Source organism: Gorilla gorilla, chromosome 23 (assembly GCF_029281585.2).
Source record: "Gorilla gorilla gorilla isolate KB3781 chromosome 23, NHGRI_mGorGor1-v2.1_pri, whole genome shotgun sequence".
Taxonomy (NCBI): domain Eukaryota; kingdom Metazoa; phylum Chordata; class Mammalia; order Primates; family Hominidae; genus Gorilla; species Gorilla gorilla.
In genome coordinates, this window is record NC_086018.1 from 1,759,583 (window position 1) to 1,785,718 (window position 26,136).

Genomic DNA, 26,136 nt, shown 5'->3' on the forward strand with positions numbered 1-26,136 from the left:
TGTGTGGTTTGTATCACTTGCTTCAGAATGACCTAGAGTACTTGTTAAAATGCAAATTTTGAGTCCAATCCTCGACCTCCTAAGCCTGCGTCTCTACGGATGTGTCTCAGTAGTCAATATTGGAAAAGTGCAGGTTCCTAGGCGATGCTTATGCATATAGATTTGAACTGTTGTTTAAGGGTTAGGGAGCTGGCAAGAGCAAGGAATAGACCAAGCCCTTGGGTGGGAAGGCTCCATAACCTTGGCACTGTTAGCATTCTGGGCGGAACACGATTCTGCCACGTGCTTCACAGCATCCCTAGCCTCTACTCTCTAACACCATATTCCAGTTGTGAAAACCAAAAATGTAGACTATACTTTCAGGGATCATTTCTATAGTTCGTGAAAACCAAAAATGTCCCGAGAGGCAAAATAGTCAGCAGTGGGGAACCGGAACCACTGCTTTGTGGGATCACAGTGGTTACTTTGTTCCCAATCCTATGATCAGAACACACGATGAGAGAAAGTGCGGCTATTGGAACTGGAGTGCCAAGTTGAAGCTAGACCTACAAGCTCCCAAAGCTCCTTTGTAGGGCTGATCCCATGCCTCAGCTACCTAGCTTCTACAGATGCCATGTAACTCTAGATTTGGTGACAGGAGGAATTTAAAGTCTAGAACTAGATAGGGTCTTTCAGGTTAGGCCAGCACACAATGTGGACTTTTGACATCATCCAGATGCTTGAACCAACCTCAGTCCTGAGGCAGAATTTCCTGTGGCATCTGATACACATCCTGGATTTGGAGCACTCAATGGGATTAGATGCCACGGGAATATTGTGTTTAGGAACTCTGAAAGAGACAGGCTTCAGCAAAGCAGTCCTAAGCAACAGGTAGCGTCTGAACTTCTTCATCAGCTTCCATTCTAGCCCATGGGGACAAAAGCATCACATACATATCCACTGTGGCTAACGTGTCCTCAGTAGGGAGTTTCCCCAGTACTACTCTCCCCCCTGTTCTGAGCCTACTCGCTCCTTTGTAATGTTTCCACTTTCTGTCGCACTCCCTAATAGATGATTTGTCCTCTCTGCCCAGCCCCCTAGTTCTGATATTCGGGTTGTCTGTGATCTGAGTAGTACTTAGGAAGTAGAATCAAAGCCTTGTTGATTGGATTGGGAGTTTCTAACTTCCTATTAAAGGGCTGATTAAGCATCTATTGTATAAAGGAAAGTAAGATTATGATCCAGTAAGACAGATTCCAAAAGTAGTGCAGGAAGAATTGGTTTCTAGTACACTTCATGCTTCAGGACAGGAAATCCAGAAAAAAATTCTGAGGTACGTTAAGTGTGTACTGTAAGTTTCATTTCCATGTGAAACACTGTAGTTAGCTAAAAAGTACATCCATGAAGAATTCTGATTAAACTTGTTTAATCCTGGTTAAACTAGCTACTAGCTGAACAATAATTTCACAACAACTCAAGAACTCTGTAAAAGCATTTCCTCTGAATATTTTATTCAGAAAAAAACACAAAAAGATAAGGCAGAAACAAAAATCCCAGTCATTTGCAGTATCTGTCGGCTTTCAATTTGGCTCTCCTGTTTAAACAAAGAAAAATAGTAAAATTAATCTATGTAAAACTTGCCATATATATTCAACTGCTACTAAATATAAAAAGCTTTAAAACTGTGTGTTCAATTTTGGTTATTATATTACCACAACACTTATATTAAAATATGTACACTTTTAAATTTGGTTTCTATAAAAAATGGATTCTAATCTTATAAAAGTTATTTCCTAATATTCAATAAATGTTGCCTAAGGGCTTTTTCAATCCAAATAGCAATTTTAATTATTCTGGAATTTAAGGGTGCTCTAAATTTCCATTTAACAGGGTGAGAATGCTGTATTATTACAAGGGAGAAAAGTTACAGGACATAGAGCTTATTCCGTTTTAGAGTCCATATCCTGATTATATTTTATATCCTCTTCTTGATTTCTTACAACAAGATACGTATTCATTTGCTCAGCTGGAAAAAATTCTTAACATTATTTAATGACTTTACGTATGACCTCTACCAGCTAGTTAACAGGAAATATGTAATTAAACATTGCCTTTATCAAGTAATGTAAAAAAAGGGTAAGAGTCACTTTGCAACATAGGACTTGAATGAGCAGCTGGTGATTATCAAAATCTGGCACTTAATTGATTTATACTTGTACACTCACAGCTAAACGTCTCTGTTTTTCTATGTTGTAAATCTAGGACATTACTTATCTACATAGGAAGAGTAATAAATATTAACAATATGCTATGATAAACATCCTGCACTCTTCCAAATCTTACATAAAACTGCTTCAATTTCACTTGTTTAGCTTTTATACTTAGTTTTTTAGTTGATCTATTCTTATTTTAAGGAACCTGGACTACTCTTACAGAATCCACATAATTTTTATATTACTCAAACTGCTTCTTTCTAACTCTGGTTCTATTAGTTATGAAAAGATAATGATAAATTTATGAAGTAGATACAGTCAAACCTGAATTTCTTAAAGTATATACTTAGAATCAGTTATAATTTTTAGATATTCTTTCTTGACAGTCTTTTCCCAAACTCATGATGTCCTCTCTAGGTAATATTGCCACACTCATAAATCAGAAATAAAGACAAAAATGTGAAAACTACAGTAATTTAAGAGAATATAGGTTTTCTACATGCCATTTCTATTGGCTACTGAAAATAGTGGAAATAAGTAAATAAATAGCTACCTGTCCAGAAGTGTCTCATGCAAAAATCCATCTTTCTGAGCCTTTTTAAGAATTTTACTGTCTTCTTTACTTATTTTAAGTTTGTGGTCTTGGAAGCTCTGAAATTTCTTTCTGCAAAGAAAATGTCTTCATTAAAAAATACCTCAAACTCTGATTACACATATTTACTATTAAATTTATAAATATTGTAAATTTCTTTTCCACTTATTAAAAAAGTCTAATTGTAGGCCAGGTGCAGTGGCTCAAGCCTGCAATCCCAGCATTTTGGGAGGCCAAGGGAGGTGGATCACTCGAGGTCAGGAGTTCGAGAACAGCCTGGCCAACATGGTGAAACCCCGTCTCTACTGAAAATACAAAAATTAGCCGAGCGTAGTGGTGCTTGTCTATAATCTCAGCTACTCAGGAGGCTGAGGCAGGAGAATCACATCAACCTGGGAGGCGGAGGTTGTGATGAGACGAGATTGTGGCACTGCACTCCAGTCTGGGGGACAGAGTGAGACTCCCTCTTGGGGGAGAAAAAAAAGTGTAACTGTATTTTTTTTTAATAAGCTGGAGCTTTTGAACAACAAAGATGACCTTCGTGACCTCTCAAGAGGAGGGCCACTCATTGACTGGGTAGCACAAGGCCCCACTTCTACTAGGGCATGCTAGCTGGAGTCCCCTGTGTCCTGGCCATAGCACAGCCTTTGACTGGCATCTCTCCCATTCTATGAATGAATAGAGAGATTGACTAACCCGACTGACTAGCTTTGGGAGCTGGTAGGATGATTAGGAAAACTGAACCCTCAAGAAAAGAAAAACATTTAGCTCAGAGCTCTGTCTCAGAGGCTACATTGTGTTGCCTCTTCTTGTCCATCAGTTTTCATTTTTTCAGACAGGGTCTTGCTCTGTCACCCAGGCTGGAATGCAGTGGTGATCAGAGCTCACTGCAGCCTTGAACTCCTGGGCTCAAACAATCCTCCTGTCTCAGCCTCCCGAGTAGCTGGGCCCACAGGCATGCACCACCATCCCCAGCTAATTAGGTAATTTATTTTGAAAGCACTTTAAGAAGCACTTCAGTGTCAAATCTGTAGGTCTAAAAGGAAAAGCATACATACACATAATTGATTTCACATTGTTTTACATTTCCTTTGTCTTCTTCTGGAATGTCATCTTTTTTCTTGATTTCTCTTTCAGCACAGTATATAATCTAGATATTGGAAAAGAGAATCCAATGGGTTATATGTTTATCTTCCACCTTCCCCACTTTACGTATCACACAAGAACATTCGAGATGATTTCTTATGCAGAAGAAAAAATTAACTGAGCAACTATATTCAGAAAAAGACAGGTTCTGGCTACGTGTTTTTACTTCATATATATAATCTATATGAGTAAGTGCTATCACATGCTTCCTCCACAGCCCTTTTGTCAGAAAAACTACAGATGAAATTACTTCAGAAACATTTTACACATCAGATCCTGCTAGGCAATAAAGCAATCTTAACTAATTTAATTTTGTCCTCCAAGTGAACACACTAGGATCAAATTATCCCTAGTAGACAAGTGTTCATTTGATCAGATTGAAAGCTTAATAGCTATTTTTCTTTGCGCAGACTATTACCAAAGTATTAAAACTTTTAACATTACACAACTCGTTTTTAATTAATTGGAACCCACCTCTTTTACTAGCTTTTTATATCCTCCTAAGTTTGGATAGATGTTTACTACCACATGTCATAAGTTAATTGATCTGCATTCAACAATTAAGATCGCCCACAGAACAGGCAATTGACAATGGTAAGGACTCATGTCTCCTAAGGGATCTCTGTGGCCAGAGCCCAGTTCCAGGGCTGCTTAGAAAGTGATGACAAATAATGTGTTTGTGCCAATGACATCTTTGTGACAGTTTTGATTAGAGGGGTCCCAGACCTGAAAACATTCCCTGCTAGGGCCTGTAATACAATGCTACCTTCAGTAAGAGAGATCTGTGTTCTGGTAGATAAGGCAAGGTCCTAAAGGTGAAGGGCTGACAGAGATTAGGAGAGCCTGCAATTAAATGGTATGACAAGAGTCCTAAATAATCACTGTTCAGAGCTTCCAAGTACTTGACTAATGAAAGAGACCCCGAAAACTTTGTATTTCATCAAAAACTGTTTTAAATAGTGAAAAACGCAATCTTTGTTTATCTCTGTATCTTTGTATAAGTGCAAACCACTGCACATATATGATATCCAGATGAAAAATAATTTAAACATGATACAATAAAATATAAATAAATAAAAGTAAATGTAAGTCATAAAACCATCTGCATTTCCCCAATGACCTGTTTCCTGAGAAGCAATGTGCTATGAAATACTGAGAGTGGCCTCTGGAGTCAGCTGGGCCTGGGTACACATCCTGTCTTACCACACCTTGAAATCACTGTGATTTCCATGAACTGACTGACAAAAACCACGAGGATGTAAGGAGGGTCAGAGGCTGTCTTCCTGTCTGTAAGGCTGAGCTCACATCCACCTCACAGGAGCATTATGGAAATTCAAGACTACAACGCATGTGCCGGATGCATGCAACAAAAAAATATAACATTTCACTTCTTTAACTTTAAGAAAAACCTACATTTTAGATTGAAATTGTTTGAGCTTTAGATTTGAAATTATCTGAAATCAAGACTATTCTAAAAAGAAAATCAAACATATGACCAGACATCTAACATGAAACATGTACAGAGATTTGATAAATGCTTTTAAATTACACTGGTAGTAGAGAAAAATGTAACATAAATTTTTATGCTCTAATTATAAGAATGAAGGGCATTTTAGAAAAGGCATTTGCCCCCTCTCTTAGAGCCTTCCACTCTGGCCTCCACAATGCCTTACAGAGCAAATCTGGGTCAAACTGGATGTAACCTGTGATTCCCAACAGAGACAAACAAAGCAAGGTTCAGGATGCTCAGTACTGTGATGGAATGCCAAGACACAGAAAAGCCATGTGTCAAGAAGGCGGGAGTTATTCTTTAGACACATCCTGGTATATGTTTATCATTAAAGATCAGTGGCTTTTGTGAGTCTAAAAAATTAAGCCTTAAATATTTTCATCAAATTCCAGTTAACTACCTGATTTATCTAGGTTATATTAACAGTAATATTTGGAATTTCACCTTGATATGAAGATGCCTGTGTAACTTTTACAATGATGTAAAACAAAGAGTAGGACTAGGGAGTGCACAGGCCACTGGTGCAATGGATAACGCATCTGACTACAGATGAGGGAATTTAGCCTGGAATAAGGAACTTTTATTTCCAGCTTAGTGATGCACACAAATTTTCAAAATAAAATAAAAATCATGTTTTATGTGATTCATGTTTCTCCTAATGCAAAGAAGACGGGTACTATTAATAAAAATATTTTTAAAATGTGAGGGCTAAGGCCCCAGAAGTTCTGCTATGATTTTTTATGTTTCATAGAGTGATTATCATCACAGAAGCTCAAGCATTACGTAAATACAAACACGTATACCCCGACCTGGTAATTCTGCTTCTGGAAATTTATCTTCAGGTCCACCCGCACATCTACAAATTGATGCATATTCAATGTTATGTACTGCAGCACTGTTTATAAGAGCAAAAGACTGGAAACAGCCCAAATTTCTATCTACAAAAGACTAAATAAATTAAGGTACATCCCTAAAATGGAATATTATGTGGCTGTTAAAAAAGAGAGAGAGAGAAAGAGAGGAAAACCAAGAAAAGAAAAAACTTTCTACATTCAAACTAATAGTAGAAAACTCTCCAAGATACGATTTTAAGGAAAAAAAAATCAAAGTCGAGAAGACTATAAAGGAGGCTGCCTTTAGTATAAAACAGTTAAAAATTATAAATATATTCGTATGTTTATAAAGAAATTTTAGGAGGCTATTAAAAAACAAAACAAAGGGAAAGAGGAACAGGAGCTGGGACACAGGTGAGTAAGATGCATGGCAGGCATATGTCTTCATCTTCATATGCTTTTATTAAAAAAGTTGGATCACGTGTACATGTTATCTATTTTAATAATTAGATTTTAAAATACAAACAAGAAAACAAGAAAATGAAAGTTTAAAAAGAGCATGTGGAACTACCAGAAAAAGATACTAATCCATGGAGATAATGGCAAGGTATCTCCTAGATGCAAGGATTTCTCTACCACATTGTATAAACAAGCCATCAACTGTGGGATTTATAATTAAAAATGAGTCTATTTGAAACACCACATTATAAAAAGCTATTAACTAAATCTTTAAAGTGACAGTAAATGATGACTTAACATTTTAAAGAGATACAGTCACATCGCATGTGTGAATGCAGTCATCTGTATAAAATGTCATCATTACCTTGATCATTTCTTCTTCTCCTGCTGTTTTACTTTTTGCTTCTATGTCCCCTGCTTCATTACATCTAATAAAGCAGCTATTTGAGGCCAACAAAGTCATTTTCCCCTACGTGAAACAAAATAACAAAATAGCCATGAGGATACTTCTTGTAGAAGAAACATTAGGTGTTTAGGCTGAATTAATTTTTCCTCCCTGATTTAAAAAGCACAGAAAAGAACTTAGAGAAAAACCTGAAAAATATAATACAAGAACATATAGAAAAGGAAACCAAAATCACCTATCATTTTACTATTCAAAGATTACCACAATAAACATTTGTAGTGTATCTTCCTGGTATGACTAAATTCTAATTAGATGAGGTGGGATTGCTTCCTTTCTAAAAGATCTACTGAAGATAAAACTGATTTAGTTCTGTTTGAAAAATTAAAGACAAGAACATAATTAAGAATGCATACTTTATTCAAATATTACCATTTCAAGTAAAATTTATTTTCTTCACAATTAGAAAACATGAAAAGGTATATACAATGCCTTTGGTGTTTTGAATTTAAGAATCAATGTCTGAGGGGCTTTTGTGTGTGAAAATAAATATTCATATACATTTTTAGTTGTTTAACGTTTGATGTATTACACTGCTTTCTATTAAACAAAACTTTAAAAACTGATTTTCTTGTGTATCTAAATCTGGGTTGTAAATTTGGTTAGCTTAACTGCCGTAACAAATATAATATTTATTTATAACTTGTATTTGGTTGATTCTTTTGGAAAACTTGGAATACCATAACGTTTAGACAAAATATTTATAAATACAATGATTACAAAATATGTTAACCTTATATCACATCCAGTTAAAAACGTGCTGATAACATGGATTTCTTTGTCAAGTCACAAGGGCTGGGTGGTCTCTCATCTGGATGGCTCCTGGTGAGCCCTGGAACATGGCGGTGTGGTCCAAGGCGATTTAAACCTGTGCCACAGATTATTCAGTTGAGTCCTCTTTGCAATAGAGTTTTAAGACTCTCTTTCATTTAAATTTAAATTTTTGAAACTTAGTGTCCTTCCTAAAACTAAAATGAAATGAACTTTCCTAAAGTGTTGTATTATTAGTACTATCTAAGTCATCATCCTGGCCTTATGAAATATTGGCATTTTCTACTGGTGTAACTTTTATGAGAAGCATCTCATCATAACTAGTAGGATCATCTCAAAGGGGTTGCAACACATTAGCAGGTAATGAAATCAATGTAGTGTTTCCTGAATGGTATTGGGTGGGTGGGGGGGAAAGGAAAACACACAGACACACAGAGTAAGGGGTAAAAGAGAATAAGAAATATCAAGGTGCATAACACATGGATAAGTTAAGTATTGTTAAGTACAACTCTTGCTTCAGTTACACATATGTGTGTGCTGGGGTGCAATGTAAAAATGCATTTCTCAATGGATTGGGTGAAAATAGTTTTCAAGTCACTGACTTAAGATTTTATCCTAGGGGATGAGGAAATTAGTCTAAGTGATTACCTCTTTCTGGTGGGATGTTTGTTTAATCTGTCATCTTAGAAAACACTGCTGAGTTTCTATTTTCAGTTCATTATTTTACACTACCAAAGCTGCTACTCAAAGGCTGAGCTTATCTTCTATTTGCTTGTTCTGCGTGGAGCCCACTGGTCCTTACTGTTTTTGATATACTTATCTACATTTTAAAGACAGTTTAGCACTCACATATTTTTGTTCAATCTTTACTTCTCACACAAACAGAAAAGGGAAATTATGTATTCTGTATCAACAAAGATTTAACAAAACATCCATAAACTACAACTGTCTACTTACAAAAATCAAGAATTAGTATATTATCTTTTTTCTTCTTATATTAAAACTATCTTTTCATACACTATTTTAAGCTTATGAACTGAAAGTCTTTTAGAGATAATTTACTTCAATGAACTATTATTATTTATATTTTATACGCAAATTGTCACAACTTGGTCTTAGCTAGCTCCAACGTTCGCTTACAGTCTGTAATGTTTCTGAAAGCATCCATGATTTTTGCTACAAAGAAGATACTTAGGAACTATTCTGTTTTCCTACTCTGTGACCTAAACTTGACTGGTTCTTCAGTGGAAATGAGATCCATATCTAGGCACTAAGGTTATACAGAAATAATTGTGGGCAAAAGTACTAATGCTATTTTTGTTGCAGTATATTTTGAGATCTCTTTAAGCCTCTGTGTTCTTACTGATTTATTCCAATTTAATGTGTTATACTATTGCATCCTACTTTTTCTTTTTAAATATATTATGATTGACTGTTACAGACTTTGTGTTAAACTGACAGGAAGATTTTATAAACAATAACAGCACTTACATTTTGAAAGACTGGTTCCCATTGTTCTCTTGGTCCAATTGCATCTGAACGCCCAACAACGAGTTCATCTGAATTTATACCAAGATATTTTCCATAGCCAGATTTCAGGGCGATTCTTTATATTAATAAGATAGATAAAAGTTAAAAACTGAGAGAAAATTAATTATAGAACATCAAAACAGGACGTGTGTATGTGTGTGGGTGTGTACATATCTAAAATTTCAGACTGGACATATTCCAAGTGTTCAAAAGATGCATGTGGCTGAGTGTTGTCTTGTTCCTGTAATCTCTGTGCTTTGGGAAGGCAATGGGAGAATTGCTTGAGGCAAGAAGTTCAAGATCAGCCTTGACAACATAGTGAGACCCAATCTCTACAAAACATTTAAAAAGTTATCTGGGCATGGTGGTGTGCACGTGTAATACCAGCTACTTGGGGAGGCTGATGCAGGAGGAGTGCTTGAGCCCAGAAATTTGAGGTTACAGTGAGCTATGATCACACCACTGCCCTCCAGCCTGGGTGACGAGTGAGACTCTGTGCCTTAAAACAAAACAAAAAAAAGCTACATGTGACTAGTTGTTGCCATATTGGACAGTGCAGTTTTAAATTTAGTTTTATATTTTGCTTTTTTAATATAAACATTGTACCTTATATATTACATAACAAATATTTTCAAAATTCATCATTTTTCAATTATACCTCTTTAGTTATAAACTTCAATAATAAATTACTAAAACTTTATGTCTTCAAACAGTTTTCCAGAAAATGCTGCTTCCATTTACATTCTTACCACAAATTAACAGAATATGTTTTGTATCATGGATTTTTTTTTAAACATTATGACTCTAAAAAAATACTTGAAAACCTGAAATGGAAAAAAAACAGTATCCTATTAATTTGCATTTTAGTAGTTAACTAGAATAACAATTGTTTCTCTTTTCCTTTCCTTTTTAGTTTTTAGATTATCTGGTAATGTCCCTTGTCCATTTTTCTATTCAGATCTGATTGTTCGCAATTTTTCTACTGGGGTCTTCAGTGCTATGAATTCTATACAAGATACATATGAAGAGTAAGAACTCACTGCCTATTAAGATTGTTGCAAATATTTTCCTCATTTGTCTGTTAATTTTCTTTATAATCCTTTTTTGTTTATAATTGTAAAGCAGTTTAAAACTATTGAATTTTTTCTTCCTCTGCTTTTATTCTTTGTCTTTCACCCTATTTATCAGACTTCCAAAGAAAGTATAGAAATAATCATCTTAATGTGATTTTTTAAAATTATGATTTCTTTTACCTTACCAAGAATCTCCTCGGATGCCAGAATTGACTTTTAGTCCTTTATACGTTAATGATTATATAACAGAAATCATTATCATGTCGATGTAACCAATTACTAAAATATATAAATTCACTTTCAGTATCTTTTACCCAAAGAATCATTCCATACTTCTGCACAAGGTGAGAATAAAAAAGGCTACTTTATAATATGACTGTAAAAATACTGAGTAAAAATATTCTTTTGGTCTTTATGATGCTGTAACTTTCTCTGCTGGTTTCAACAATATTCCTTTTTTTAGTCTTCCTGTTTGTCTTTAGACTTCCAAACAGTGAGTTTAAATATCATAGCAACAGTGAACCAGGTTTTGTACTATTTGATTTATTTATTTATTTATTTATTTTTTGACTGAGGAAAGGTAAACACTAAACTGGAAGCAATTTTATTTCAGGCCAGGGGTCACAGAGTAGAATTAATGGAAACTATAATTTTTTCCCTATGTACCACTAGGTTATTAAAATTCTTCACAAAGAACATAGGTTCATGTATTATTTGTGTGATTAAAAATACATAAAGTGTCAAGTTCAAAGAAATTTAGTAATCACTGTTATAAAAATATAATAACTGTCTTGTCTCATAATGTGCAAAGAGGAGTGTAACTGACTCACATTTATGTTCAAGACATGAATTAAACAACCCATCGAACAAGCCTGGCCTTTGTCCACAGCTGCTACATTACTATGTCAAAATAAATATTTTAATCAATGTCTATGCAACTGTGTACTGTCACAGAAATCTGCTCATGAAATAATGCTAAATAAAGATGCAAATTATTTTTTAATCTATCTTATTTGGTGTGTGAAATTATTAGTCTTCATTTTTTAACTTACAAATCTATTTACCAGCCTAGCATTATATATTGATAGGAAATCCACTAAAAGTAGATCACAAAATCTATTTTTCAAAAAAGCTATTTGTTTTTTATATCAAAATTACCATGGGCTTAAGGCAGATACTAAAATTTTTAATGAATACAATTAAATTTTTAAAATAACTGGTTACTAATTATATTACAACATAAGCTCACCTGGAATCAGATAATTTGACAGCCGTAAACTGCTCTGTTGGACTAGGACCCTCATCAACTATTGGAGAAAAAACATTTAAAAATAAATTTGACATTTGCTATAAATATAAAGACATTATTTTGCTTTAAAAAATATGGTTATTTTCTTCTGCAATTAAATGTAAGAATATTCAGATATACTGATGTCACTGTAATACTGTTCTTTGGAATCAAGATCTATTTTACCTTCTTTTAACTACAGTGCTAATTTTATACACTGAGTAAGACAGGGTGATATAATGCTTATTTAATAACTTTTGAGATAGCTTCTCTTTATGTTCTAAAATACAGTCATAAATAAGCACTTATTTAAAAAAGCTAAATGCTTTCATTTATTCATTGGATGGCCTTGCTGACCAAATGATACTGCTTTTTATCTTCTAATTACTTTGTATCTCATTAGTGTTTCTTCTAATGGGCTAAAGAAAATGAGGAAGCTTCAAATTGTTAAATGCACCCAGGTTAGTTTTGGTAATAGGTCTGAAAAAAAAAGAAATTCAAACTTATTTGACTCAAATAGGTTTACTTTTTTCTTTCCACTTACTATGTTAATTATTCACATTGTTTTGATTTCCAAAGATACTCTTCTGGAACTATATGGAATGTTTTCAAATGCTTATATTAGAAAGAGGGACTTGTCAATGGCTGGTAAATATTAAGGAATTAAAAAAAAATGGAAGAGTCAAATGCAATGGTTCCATTCCTTTGGAAAACGTTTGAGACTAGTTAGAGTTTGGCCTAAGTGAATGAATGTCCTAAAATCTACACTTGTGGCAGCCTCTTCCCTTCCAGACACAAACCTTCACTGTGTGGAGCTCCCAGGGTAAAAAGACCATTGTCGAGTGAATGTATATAGATTCCCTCATCCATTTCAATGGCTATGGTTCCTGAAATTTCACCAAAGTTTGTTACTGTCCACCAGATTCCTAAAAAATAAAATTGATATTTCAACTTCATATTTTAGTTTTGAGAGTTCTTTGTTATTATAACTTAGTTTAAAAAACTTTTTATTTTGCAGTCATAAGAAATAATACGAAAATCTCACATACCCTTTACTCACTTTGTCTCAATGATGACATCTTGCATAAGTATCATACATTGTTAGAATCGGAAACTGACATTGATATAATCCATGAAGGTTATTCAGATTTCACCAGTTTTACATGTACTTCTTTGCATGTATGTGCACAGATTCATGCGACTACCAGCACAGTCAGGATTAGGTTTTTAAAATACAAAATAAGCAACATACAGCCAGGCATGGGGGTGCATGCCTGTAATCCCAGCTACTTGGGGAGCTGTGAAAGAGGATCACTTGAGCCCAGGAGTTCAAGGTTATAGTGAGCTATGATCACACCACTGCACTCTAGCCTCAGTGACAGAGCAAGGTCCTGTCTCAAAAACAGACCAAAACAAAAGGCAACATGTGAAGGTACAAAGTGATATATGGAGAACGGCCTCTCTCATGATAGACCCCAGCCATCTATTCATGCCTGCTTTCCAGAGGCAATGCCTATCATAATGCTTCTTAAAAATGCCTCTACAGGAAGACTTTCTAGCATAGTAATTTTTTTTTTTTTGAGACAGAGTCTTGCCCTGTCACCCAGGCTGGAGTGCAGTGACACAATCTTGGCTCACTGTGACCTCCGCCTCCTGGGTTCAAACAATTCTCTGCCTCAACTTCCCGAGTAGCTAGGGTTACAAGAGCCTACCACCATGCCTGAATAATTTTTTTTTGTATTTTTAGTAGAAACGGGGTTTCATCTCATTGGCCCAGCTGGCCTTGAACTCCTGACCTCGTGATCCACCCACCTCTGCCTCCCAAAGTGCTGGTATTACAGGTGTGAACCACCGCGCCCAGCCAGTAATCTTAACTGTGATTTTAGATTGAAAGCAAAATGAGCAGAATCTATGTCTATGTATACTAATTTCCAATTTGCCAATAGAAATGTTAGACTCTAGCAACAATTATTTTAGCAGTTTTTATAAAAGTTTATATCTTAACGTTAAAAAATATCCTCAAACCTCCTCCTAAATTGTGCTTTAACTAGAGTAGAAATGAGTCAATCATTAACTGGATATGACATATTAAGGAATTCTTGTTAATTTTACAAGGTCTGAAAATGACACAGTATAATGTATAAAAGTAAAGAATAAAACACGTGATGAGAGAAAGACATACCACGTTAAGAAATGTATATTTATATACTTATGGGTAAAATGACGTAATATCTGTGATTTTTCTTAAAATTTTCTAGGAAAAAATGTGTGTGGGGGTGTGTATGTAAATGAAATGAGATTGGCAAAATATTGATAATTAATGCTGGGGCCTGGGCACATCGGGGACTCATTATATTCTTCTATGCATGGATTAGTTTGGATATTTCCATAATAAAAACGTTTCAAGGATTCAGTTAATTCCACTGCACAAAATTTTCTATTCAACTAAACATTTCATCCTTTTCATAATCAATTTTAAAATACATAAAATTTTAGCTAAAATGAAGTTGGACCCTTATATAACACCAAATACAAAAAGTAACTTAAAATAGACCAAAGACCTAAATGTAAGAGCTAAAGTTAGAAAACTTTTAGAAGAAAATGGGAAAAGCTTCACGACAATGAATTTGGCAATGATTTCTTATATAGAACATCAAAGGCACAGGCAACAAAAGAAAACACAGATAAACTGGACTTCATCAGAATTAAAAACTTTTGTGCATCAAGAACCACTGTCAACAGAGTAAAAGGCAACCCAGAGAATGGAGAAAATATTTGTAAACTACATACATGATAAGGAATTAATATCCAGACTATATCGAGAACTCCAAAAAGACAAATACCACAATTCAAAACTGGACAAAGGATATACACGAACACTGCTCCAAAGATGATATACAAATGGCCAATAAGCACTCGAAAAGACGCTCAACATCATTAGTCACTAGGGAAATATAAATCAAAACCATAATGCAATGCCACTTCACACCCATTAGAATGCTATTATCAAAACAAACAAAAAACAGAAACCAAGAAAACCAGAAAAACAAATGTTGGGCAGGATGTGGAGAAACTGAAACCCTGTGCAATGCTGGTGGGAAGGTAAAATGGTGCATGTATTTAAATGCCACTGAAGCGTACACGTAAAAATAGAAAAACTGGCAAATTCGATATTCTGTATATTTTACCTCGACACACACACAAAACCAATGGAGAAAAAGAAAATTAATCCAAATTAAAATTTCAGCTAAAGACGATTAGAAAGCAATAAAACTAATGACAATTTAGATGATTGAGTTATAGCTACAATTGTTTTCAGTAAAATAATGCTTTATTCAGAATCATTATGAACAGTGTTATGATTAGCAAGTCTTTCTTATCAATGTAATAGTTAATAATTTTAAATTAGTTTTATTTTGTATGTTCTATGCCACGTTCACCAAGTACACTTAATATTAAATAAAATCATTTAAATATAATATCTCATTAATGTTTTGCAAATGAAGAAGAAATTTCTGGCAGACAAGCTCCTCAAAATTTTCACACTCTGTCCAAGTAGGGAAATGATACAATAACATTCCTTATAATATTGTCAACTGAAAAAGGAATTACTTTGAGCAGATGCCAGTATTTTTTCTCAATGAGATTTCAAAGAATAAGAAAGCCAAACACGGTATCATCAAGAATTAAATGTGAGCATTCTGCCTACTTTCTGCAAGTGGCCTACATTCGACCTTTGGAGGTATGCTTATATGTTTAACGAATAAAGTAACATAACATAATACTTAACAGTGCCACTCGGGGGTTTTAGCTGTGAAAAAGCAGTGGATCCTAAGAACAGTGGGCACTGAAGTTGCCTGTCTCTACGTCAGGTGACAGCTCAAGCTGTGTATATGCTGCAGACGCCCGAGCTGAATTTAAGAGAATCCGCTCTAAAACATTACTTGCTATTTAGACACATGCTTAAAGTTATTTCCTTTTAAACCTTAGGCAGATGGTGAAATATTCCCGTTGTGTTGTCTCACAACGCATAAGATATTCACATATTTTCACATAGTTGAGAATGTTTCCATATGTCTGCCATGCCTGTAATCCAGCACTTTGAGAGGTGGAAGCAGGAGAATCACTTAAGCCCAGGAGTTCAAAATCAGCCCAGGCAACAAAAGGAGACCCCCATCTCTACAAAAAAATTAAGAAATTAGCTGGGTATGGTGGTACGAGCCTGTGGTCCAAGCTACTCAGTAGTCCAAGGAGAGAGGATTGCTTGAGCCTATGAGGTCGGGCATGCACTGAGCCATGATCATGTCACTGTACTCCAGCCTGAGAAATAAAGCAAAAGCCTGTCTCAAAAAAAAAAAAAAAAAAAAAAATGGCCCGATGCAACAGTGTCATGGCTGGTAAGATACTACCAGGGCACCCTCATTCTAGCATCAAGGATGTGTGACAGCTCACGTCACCTTCTGACTAACCCAGTGCTTCTGTGCTAAGGGCCCCCTTAAACCTCTACATTCATTATGTGCTTGGCACAAAGGAATGATATATCTTAGATTTGGAAATGGAATTTTCTTCCCCAATCTTACTGTAGTCTAAGTACCCTTCACGGACCTTCTATTAACCCATAGCTGACTTAGCTTTAGTTCCTGGGTAAATCAAATGTGTTTTGCAAACTACGATGTTGTAAGTTCAATTGCTTCTGAATCTAGCAGAGCTCAGTGAAACTCTTTGCTTACAGACATGCTCATTTTTATTAATGTCACACATGGTATTCTCCATGTGAAAGACAGAATTCCTTTCATCCTATTTACCAGTCCCTTCAGATCTTTGTGAGGAACCAACAGAACACCTTTAAAAAATTAAAAGGTTTTTTATTTCCCTTCACAAATAGGCACATGATTACTTATATGGCAAGTTTAGAATATCCCCAATGCAAAAGAAGGTGGAAGGACAAAGAGAAAAAGACGCAGAAGTACTTCCTCTTCCAGCCAAGATGGACTTGCCCTCCCACCATGACCAATGAGAAAACTGAAACTGGATAGAATATTTGAGAAAACTGTTTTCAGGGATTGGAACACAGGCAGAACAGGACTGTGATATTTGAGAACAGGAAAACACAGGAGGCAAATCTCACACACACTTCTGTTTTCTGCCCAATGGAAATTTCTTGATCATGCAGAGAGAGGTTGAGACCTCCAAAAATGAGGCAATGTCACTGTCACTAAGCTGAGAGTCTTGCAGTGCTAACGTGTTTGGAGTTTATAGAATAAGGTACTGGAGAAGAGGGAACTACATACAGGTGAGGCCTCAAAAGAGTATGCAAAAGTTCTCTGCAGGTCTGGGGCCAAGGGATGGGTGGAGTGCCTACAGCAGGCAGGCTCCACAAGGCCTCTGCAGAGTGGCTGGCACTTCTGAGGGCTGACTGGAGATGACAGAGTTCACACAAATTTGGGACATAGCAGAGTGGGGAGAACTCACCAAGTATACCTAGAACATGTGGCTGAGGCCCATGAGGATGAAACTTTCCTAGAGTAAGAGTCACTGTCTAAGTCTACAGGCAAAAACCTAATAAATAAGCACAAACAAAGGCTCGGGCTTGACAGGAGCAAAAGGGTGGTCAAATAATTTAACTAGGCATCAAGCCATTTAACAGAAATAAAGGTTAAAATGTTATGAAAATGAAAGACTGAATTTATAAGGAAGACTTAACAATCCTAAATGTGTACACATGACAGCTTCAAAATACTTTAAGCAAAAACTGCTCAAGTAGACAGATCTAGAATTACAGCTGGAGATTTTAACGTAACTCTCAATACATTGTAGGATGAGTAAAAAATCAGTAAGGACACAGAAGATGTGCATAGTCACAAGCTCCACCAGTTGATCTAACTGACATCTAAAGAACACTGAACCACTGGGCACCACGGCTCACGCCGGTAATCTCAGCACTTTGGGAGGCTGAGGTGGGTGGATCGCCTGAGGTCAGGAGTTTGACACCAGCTTGGCCAATGTGGTGAAACCCCGCCTCTATTAAAAATATTAAAAAAAAAAAATTAGCCAGCGTGGTGGCAGGTGCCTGTAATTCCAGCTCCTCCGGAGGCTGAGGCAGGAGAATCACTTGAACTTGGGAGGCGGAGGCTGCAGTGACCCGAGATCGTGCCACTGCACTCCACCCTGCTGGGCAACAGAGCGCGACTTCATCTCCTAAAAAAATAAAATACAAAAAAAACCCTGAACCAACATCTGCAGAATACACATTCTTTTCAAGTGTACATGGAAATTCACTAAGAAAATATGTTCTCCAACTATACTATAAATGAATTAGAAATCAGCAACAATAACATACCTATAATATCTCTATGTAGTAGAAATTAAAAACAATACACTTTTAAATAACTCAAGTATCCATGAAAAGAAAAATCACAAGGAAAACTAGATGATATTTTGAATGGAATGAAAATGAAAACAAAATGTGTTAACTATAACTAAAACTAACATGGAATGAAGAGATCTAACTACCTTCTTAAGAAGCAATAAAACAAGAGCAAAGTAAACTGAAAATAAGTTAAAGGGAGGAAAAAAAAGACTAAAAATAAATTAAATAAAAAATGAAACAAAGAGAAAATAAGTAATACTGAAACAGGCTTGTCCAACCTGAGGGCTGCATGTGGCCCAGGCCAGCTTTGAATGCAGCCCAACACAAATTCATAAACGTCCTTGAAACATTATGAGATTTTTTTTCCTTTTTTTTTTTTTTTTTTTTTTGGCTCATCAGCTTATCGTTAGTGTATTCTATGTGTGGCCCAAGATAATTTTTATCCTTCCATTGTGGCCCAGGGGAGCTAAAAGATTGAATACCCCTGTACTAAAAGATCATTAATGATCTAAAATAAATGATCTTATAAAGAATTGATAAACCTCCAGCTAGACTGACTGATCCAGGAAAAAAATAGAAAAAACACAAATTACCAATATGAAGAGACTGCAATACAGATTAGATTCTACAGACATTAAAAGGATATTAAAGGGATATTGTGAACAATTTTATGCCAACAAATCCAACAACTTAGATGAAATGAAATTTTCCTAATAGACACAAATTACCAAAACTGACAACAGAAAATTCTGAAAATATCTCTTAAAAAATCTTAATTCTCCCACAAAAAACTAAAACCAAACCAAACAAAACCCTCTAGGTTCAGATGACTTCACTGGTAAATCCTATCAAACATGTAAAGAAGAAATCATACCGATCTTACACAGCTATTTCCAAAAACAGGGAAGGAGACAGCACTTCCCATCTAATTTTATGACACCCAATATCACCTTGACACCAAAATCAAATAAAGACATTACAAGAAAAGGATACAAAAGTCCAATATCTCCCATCAACACCTATATAGAAATCTTAAAAAAAGAAAAAAAACCTAGAAATCAAATCTAGCAATATCCCAAAGGACAACGCACCACAACCAAGTGGGGTTTATCTCAGGGATGTAAAGTTAGTTTAAAAGTTGAAAATGAAACCAATGTAATTCATTGGCAGAATGAAGAAAGTTGTATAATCATCTCAACAGACACAGAAAGAGGCATTTGACAGCATTAAACATCTTTATGATAAAAACTCCCAAGAAACAATGTTTAAAAGGAATGTCCTCATTTTGATAAAGGTTTTCTCTGCAGATCCTGTAGACATCATACCATATGGTGGACTACTGAAAGCTTTCTGCCTAAGCTTGGAAACAATGCAATTATGCCCATTCTCGTGACTTCTGTTCAACATTATGGAATTCCTGGACAGTATAATAAACCAATAAAAAGCAAGACAAGACATAAGGATTAGAAAAAGGAAGTAAAACGATAGTCACAGGAAACATAATTACAAATTTCTTAGTTTTCTATATAAACAAACCACTAGAAGTAATAAGTAAAACAGACTTATCAGACTACAAAGTCACTATACAAAAATCAATTGCATATCTACATACTGACAGCAAACAACTGGAAAATCAAATTCAAAAGTTCTACTGACAGTAGTGTAAAATTATAAAAAACTTAAGAATAAATTTTTAAACATTCATTCAAGACTGCTACATTGAAAATTATAAAATATTAAGGTCCAATATTAAGATGTTGATTCTCCCCCAAATGATCTGGACTCAATACAATTCTCCGAGAAAATCCAACAGGCTTCACTGTAGAAATTAATAAACTAATAGTAAGTACAAAGTTGGAGGACACACACTACCTGATCTCAAGACTTCGGGAAATTATAACAATCAAGAGAAATATAACAAAAGAAAAACAGACAATCGATAGAACAGGGTCCAGAAATAGACCAATACATAGAAAGTTAATTGATTTTTTTTATGAAGATACGATACTGGATTAATGGAAAAAGGAAACACCAGTGGTGCTGGCACAAATGGCTATCAAGATGTTAAAAAAAAAAAAAAGTAAATCTCAAAACCAAACTCACATCATGCCAAAAATTAATTTGAGATTAATGACAGATTTAATGTAAAAATTAAAACTATGATACCTCTAAAAGACAATGTAGAATATTTTTCTGACTTTGGGGTAAACAAAGATCTCTTAGATCAAAGAGATAAGGCAGTAACCATAAAACAAAAAAAAAATAAACTAAGCTGTATAAAAATTAAAAGCTTCTGACCATCCTGGCTAACATGGTGAAACCCTGTCACTACCAGAAACACAAAAAATTAGCTGGGCGTGGTGGCAGGTGCCTGTAGTCCCAGCTACTTGGGAGGCTGAGGCAGGAGAATGGCGTGAACCTGGGAGGTAGAGCTTGCAGCGAACCGAGATCGAGCCACTGCCCTCCAGCCTGGGTGACAGAGCGAGACTCTATCTCGAAAAACAAAACAAACAAAAAAACAAAACAAAACAAAAAAGCTGTCCCTCCAAAAACCACCAATAAGAAACTCAAATGGTAAAACTCAGACTGGGAGAAAAGAATGATAACAGCATCAACTCTTGGCAAGGATGTAACTGGAGAACTAATTCATTCTTGGTGGGAGGATAAAATAGCACAACCGCTTTAGAAAATTTTTGGCAGTTTCTTATATAGTTAAACATTCACCTATCCTTTGACACAGCAATTCCACATCTACATATCTACCCTAGATATTTACCCTAATTTTAGAATTGTTGATTTGCCATTTCAAAAGCAATGATTCTTCCAGAACATTAGCTTTATACCATTCCATACTTTATATATTTTTTAAGCTTCCAAAATTTATGAAGATTCCAAATGCAACTTGCCAAGTTTTAAAAGAGAAAAAAAAAAGTATGGAAACAGCTAAACGGAAAACAGGCTGTTTAAGTGTGTTTGGGTCAGTTTATTTCTAGTATCATTTACAGGTTACCCTGATATTGTATTTAAAATTTTCATTCATTTCAGAGTTCACAAAATAATGATTTTTCCTGTGAAGATACTTCGTTTAAGAGACAACTGACTTCTACAACTAAAATGTATACACGTTCAAAGAAAATAACTTGTAAACTATATCTGGTTGAATAACATTTACATTAAGCCTTTAAAATTCTGTATCAGAATCTCCAGCTATTAAGCAGTCTAATGGTGCCTACTAAGTCAGAGAGTTGTAATTCTTCTCTCCTGTGCTCTGTTCTGATAATGAAGTAAAGGCATCAGTAGCATCTACTGTGCTAAAGAATAAATGGAATTTGCAACTGTAGGTAATATTTAAGCACTTTAAGACAAATATGAATACATCATCAATTTCTAACTAGGAAAATATTTTCAATGAGATCTCAAGAAATGTTTACTTTTTTTCAAAATAAAGCACTGAAAACTGACTCACCAACATATCAAGCTGGGTTTCTTCATCTTCTTCTCTTTTTCTCTTCTTATTTTTGCTCTTTTTCTTCTTACTACAGGACATAATTTATATAGATGAGTTTAGGTATAGTGATTTGTGTGATAAATAAATATCGTAAGATTGAAACTTGGAAGTTTTTTAAGCTGTTTCATTTATAAATTATTGATTTAGGAAGACTTACATTGCTATGCCCTCTTGAATACAGTACTAAGAATTTGCTTCAGGCTTTGTGCATATTATGTTAAAGTTCAAAGCAGATTGTAGAGCCACACTGCCAGATTTTAAATCCTGATTTTGTCACTTCTTAGCTCTGCAATTTTTGGAAAAGGTACTGAATCTCTCTTTGAATCAGTTTCCCCACTTAAAAAATTAGGATAATAACTTAACTCTTAAGGCTATTGTGAGGATTAAGAGGTAATATGTATCTTCACACATTGCTGGTGGAAATGTAAAATGGTGCAGCATCTACAGGAAACAGTTTGGGGTTCCTCAAAATGTTAAAGAGTTACCATATGACCCAGCAATTGTACTCCTAAGTATGTATACCCAAGGGAAATGAAAACATACACCCACAAAAATAGTTACATAAGAATATTCACACTAGCATTAGTCACAATAGTCAAAAAGGGGAAACAACCTAAATGTTCATCAACTGATGAATGGATGAACAAAATGTTACATCCATACAATGGACTACTACGCAGTCATAAAAAGGAACAAGTGCTACAACAATGATGGACCTCAAGAATGTTATAAGTGAAAGAAGCCAGATACAAAAGGCCACATGTTGCATGATTTCTTAGGAAATATTCAGAATAGGCAATTTCACATAGATAGCAGACTAGTGGTTGCCAAAGACTAGGAGAGGGGGAGGATGGTATGTGACAGCTTTAATGGGTAGGAAGAGATTCTTCTGAGGTGATGAAAATGCTGAGCAACTACACAGTAGTGAACCTCTTGAATATATACTAAAAACCACTGACTGTACAAAAGGGTTAATTTTATAATTATGAATTTCATCGCAATAAAAAAATAAAAACCCAAGAGCGATTTGAAAAAAGGTAACGTGCAACGTGCCTACAACAATTTCTTGGTGCATTGAAAGTGCTATATAAGCATTAATTATGATTATTACGATAATCTTAAGACACTCTTGTCTGCATTTTCCTCATAAAGTTTTCAGAAGATAACTCACCACTCCTCACAGGAAATTCACAGGGTAAAAATCTCACATTCATTCAGGATATACCTGCCACTTATTCTGGCATCTTCATGAGCCCAGACTCCTCGAGAGGGTTCTCAAGGGCAGTGGCTTCAGCTCACTCCTTGATACTTTCTTTCCATCTCGCCTAACAATATCAAAACCTTTGTTTATCACGGAGACCAGGAGAAAATGCTCAATATTTGTATGTACAGTCAACCTCAGGCAAATCTGCCAGTTAAAAAAGAAGCGGGGATATGAATGCACAGGTACTTTTCTCCTAAAGAGCTAATAAATTACCACTATGACCTCCTCCTCACATTTGGCTCAATTTATTTACTGCATATATGTTCTCTCATTTAATCCTCACAGTCTTCTAAAGGTATAAAAAATGGTCTGAAAGTATAAATGTGTAAACGGAGGTTCAAAGATATTTGATCTCTTAATGAGTAAATGGAAGTTCAGACATATTAAACAATTTGCCGCAAATTACAAAATTAGCAAATGACAGAGTGCAGGTTCCAGCCCATATCCCTATCAAAGCCCATATACACCTCAACCACTGTGTGATTCATCCTGGTTTCACTCTACATATTAGCTTAGAAAAAAATAATCAATAATTTTTCCAGGAAGAAACAATGGAGAAAAGAATAATCCCTAATAAAGGAAGTTATTATCATGAACTACGAGATCAGACTAACGGAGACCCACCAGGCAGAGGCCTGGAGAGAGGCCTCAGGGGAAACAAACTCGGGTATGGGGCCACGGGTCACCAGCCCGTCTATCCTGTTTCCAGGGTCGTCCGCGCGGGAGGCTGCCCCTCTCTGCACAGGCGCCAGGAACCGCGGTCCGGCCTCCGTCCAGCCTGGACAGGTGCCAGGGCGAAGCCTGGGAGGCCACAAAGCCGGCTCTCTGCGCCACGGCTTCCACCGGATTCGCGGGGGTGGAGTGCGTCCGAAAAGAACTGAGGAGGCTCCCGCAGGAGCTGCAGGACCCACCTCTTCGCCTTGGTTCCCTTGAGCACAAGCTTGGTAGACTTCACGTAAGAGTACTCGGCCATGGCTCCGGGAGACTTCTGCTCGGAGAGGCTGAAGCCGGCTCAGGATGAGTATGTGACCCGGAGCAGCACCAGGGCGGGGAGGAACAGAAGTGGAGGCGAAGTAAACACTCCCTGATAGCGTACGTCTGTCCAGAACCCGCCTTCGTCTTCACCCAAACCCTGAATGGCTGAGATTTCCACTTCCGGGTTTCTGCCGGGGAGCTACGGCGGCTGCAGAGGGCCGAAAGGTGTCCGCACGCAGCTGCTCCCTGGCGCCCTTTCGAGGAGCCGCTGAGGATTCGTGCCTCCCAGAGGTGGGGAAAGCCCGCCCGAGGCGCCGGTGCTGACGGTGGCGGGGCTGCCGGGCGCGCTGTGGAACCGCCTCCCGCTAGAGCTGCGGGCTGGCGACGGTCTCCGAGGGAGCGGGAAGCGGCTCAGGCTTCCCTCGCCGGCCTGCGGCGGCGCGTCTGGAAGCGCGGGCCACTCGTGCGCGGGTCACTAGGGGCTGTGCCTCGCGCGACTGTGTGTGCAGGAAACAAGCAGGGAATACCCTAAAATAGAATGAAGCGCCATGTTGAGGGCCGCGGACGTCGCAAGCGCTGTGGGAATGTGGAGAGTTACAGGCGCGTGTTACAGGCTCAGGGCTCAGGAAGAAGCCTAATCATGGAGGCAGCATCTGAGGAGGGTCTTGAACTCTGGGCAGGCTTTTTCCCGATAGAGATGGAGGAAGCTAGCCCTGTCTGATGGAGGTAACAGGGCAGAGGCGTGGAGGGAGCCGTGCAGCGCTGGTGTGAGGAGCCGCGAGCAGGCCAGGCCTGTAAAGCAGAGTGATGGGAACCAGGATAGAGAAGGCAATTTGGGGTCCTGTGGTCGCTGAAGAATTTGAATGAAATCAGTAAACAGGTGAGAAGGATCCATCGCAAGAGCATGGGATGAAACGAGTAGTCCACGGTGGTTCCTCTGTAGCGGTGGGTATTATTAATCGCGTATATGACACCAAAACGGTGGGTATTATTGATAGCGTATGTGACACCAAAACCACCCCACTCAAGCTGTGGCTCTTTCCTTAAAGTAGAAAACAGAGACCAGTTGGGTTCCAAGCATCCACGAAGATCTTATTAAATTCGTGATCCCTGGTGGCACCACGGAGTCAGGATTGGCTCATCTCAAACCTGACTCAGAAAGAAAACCATCTCAATGTGCAGAGATGAGCGTCCTTACCCGCAATCATAACATATTTTCTGGTGTTTTCACAGTGCTGCTCTTCCTAATCCCCATTCCACGGCAATCCACATGCCATGATGCCCAGAGGCATTAACAAAGGAGACACACAGGGGCTCCTCACATTGGCTTTCCATGGTTTTGATGAAAATTTCAATGTCTTCATCTCATACAATGTGGTTAGTAATAGTACCATTTGGGGTTGAAGAATTAAATGGTATGAATTATATAGGGTGCTAATTATAACCTACATGGAAAATGCCTAGGATATGTTAGCTATGCTCATCACCAACATCGTTATATGATGGTAATAATCAGATAGTCAGGAAGGCCGACACCAAAAAAATGGATACATGCTCTGAGGGAATGAATGTGGAGAGATCAGAAGGTCAAGAACAAAGCCATACAACATGTCTGCAGTAAAGGGATAGAGAAAATAAAGGCTATAAAAGAAGGAATGAAACAGAGTTAGAGTAAAATTATAAAATCAAAGCTAAGGAGAATTTCCAGAAAGGGTAATATCATTTAATATCATAGAAGTTTAGGAGCACAAGATGGAAAAAAGGCCTCTGGGTAACTAACATTGAGGCAGTCTTCAGGGAAGCTCCATTTCTGATAGAGAAGTAGACACAAAGTCAGCTTGAAGCAGGGACTAGGTGAAAAAGCTGTTGGCTGGTCTCATGGGGAAATAAATAAGGGATGGCATATGCCATATTTCTGGATTTCTTTCTTTCTTGCCCAGCCTCTATATATGCATAGAGTTTGGCAAAAACTTACAAAAAATAAAAATGAAACCAATTTCATTTGTAGACTCAAATACAATGCTTTGTGTTAGAATCAAGATAAATTCATGCCTCTCCCTTCTATTGTCACCGTTAGTTTTGAAATTAAACATCAGCTTTTCTTCTTCATTAAAATCATTTTCAACTCCTTCCAGGTGTTGGTGGTTTGGGGAAGTTACATA

At 36.7% G+C, this 26,136-nt stretch overlaps 1 protein-coding gene and 1 pseudogene across 6 annotated transcripts; one reads left to right on the forward strand and one right to left on the reverse strand.

Annotated features, from left to right (window-relative positions):
- The first annotated feature begins 347 nt into the window (after positions 1 to 347).
- LOC129530560 (uncharacterized) lies at positions 348 to 442 on the forward strand (annotated as a pseudogene).
- Positions 443 to 1,461: 1,019 nt separating this feature from the next.
- On the reverse strand, positions 1,462 to 24,159 carry LOC129530552 (protein FRG1-like). 6 transcript variants are annotated; one of them, XM_063704889.1, is made up of 10 exons: positions 23,911 to 24,159; positions 21,694 to 21,763; positions 12,907 to 18,055; positions 12,658 to 12,783; positions 11,819 to 11,876; positions 9,458 to 9,572; positions 7,097 to 7,201; positions 3,843 to 3,934; positions 2,746 to 2,856; positions 1,462 to 1,573 (listed from the first exon to the last, which is right to left on the reverse strand). In XM_063704889.1, the coding sequence occupies exons 4-10, from the start codon at positions 12,725 to 12,727 to the stop codon at positions 1,537 to 1,539; spliced, it is 588 nt and encodes a 195-aa protein (XP_063560959.1). In that variant the 5' UTR covers positions 12,728 to 12,783; positions 12,907 to 18,055; positions 21,694 to 21,763; positions 23,911 to 24,159; the 3' UTR covers positions 1,462 to 1,536. The 6 variants fall into 6 exon arrangements, with proteins under 6 accessions (XP_063560959.1, XP_063560958.1, XP_063560961.1 ...); XM_063704888.1 differs by lacking the exon at positions 12,907 to 18,055 and adding an exon at positions 22,961 to 23,060 and having other exon boundaries at positions 23,911 to 24,158; XM_063704891.1 differs by lacking the exon at positions 12,907 to 18,055 and adding an exon at positions 22,907 to 23,060 and having other exon boundaries at positions 23,911 to 24,158.
- Between the last annotated feature and the right edge of the window lie 1,977 nt (positions 24,160 to 26,136).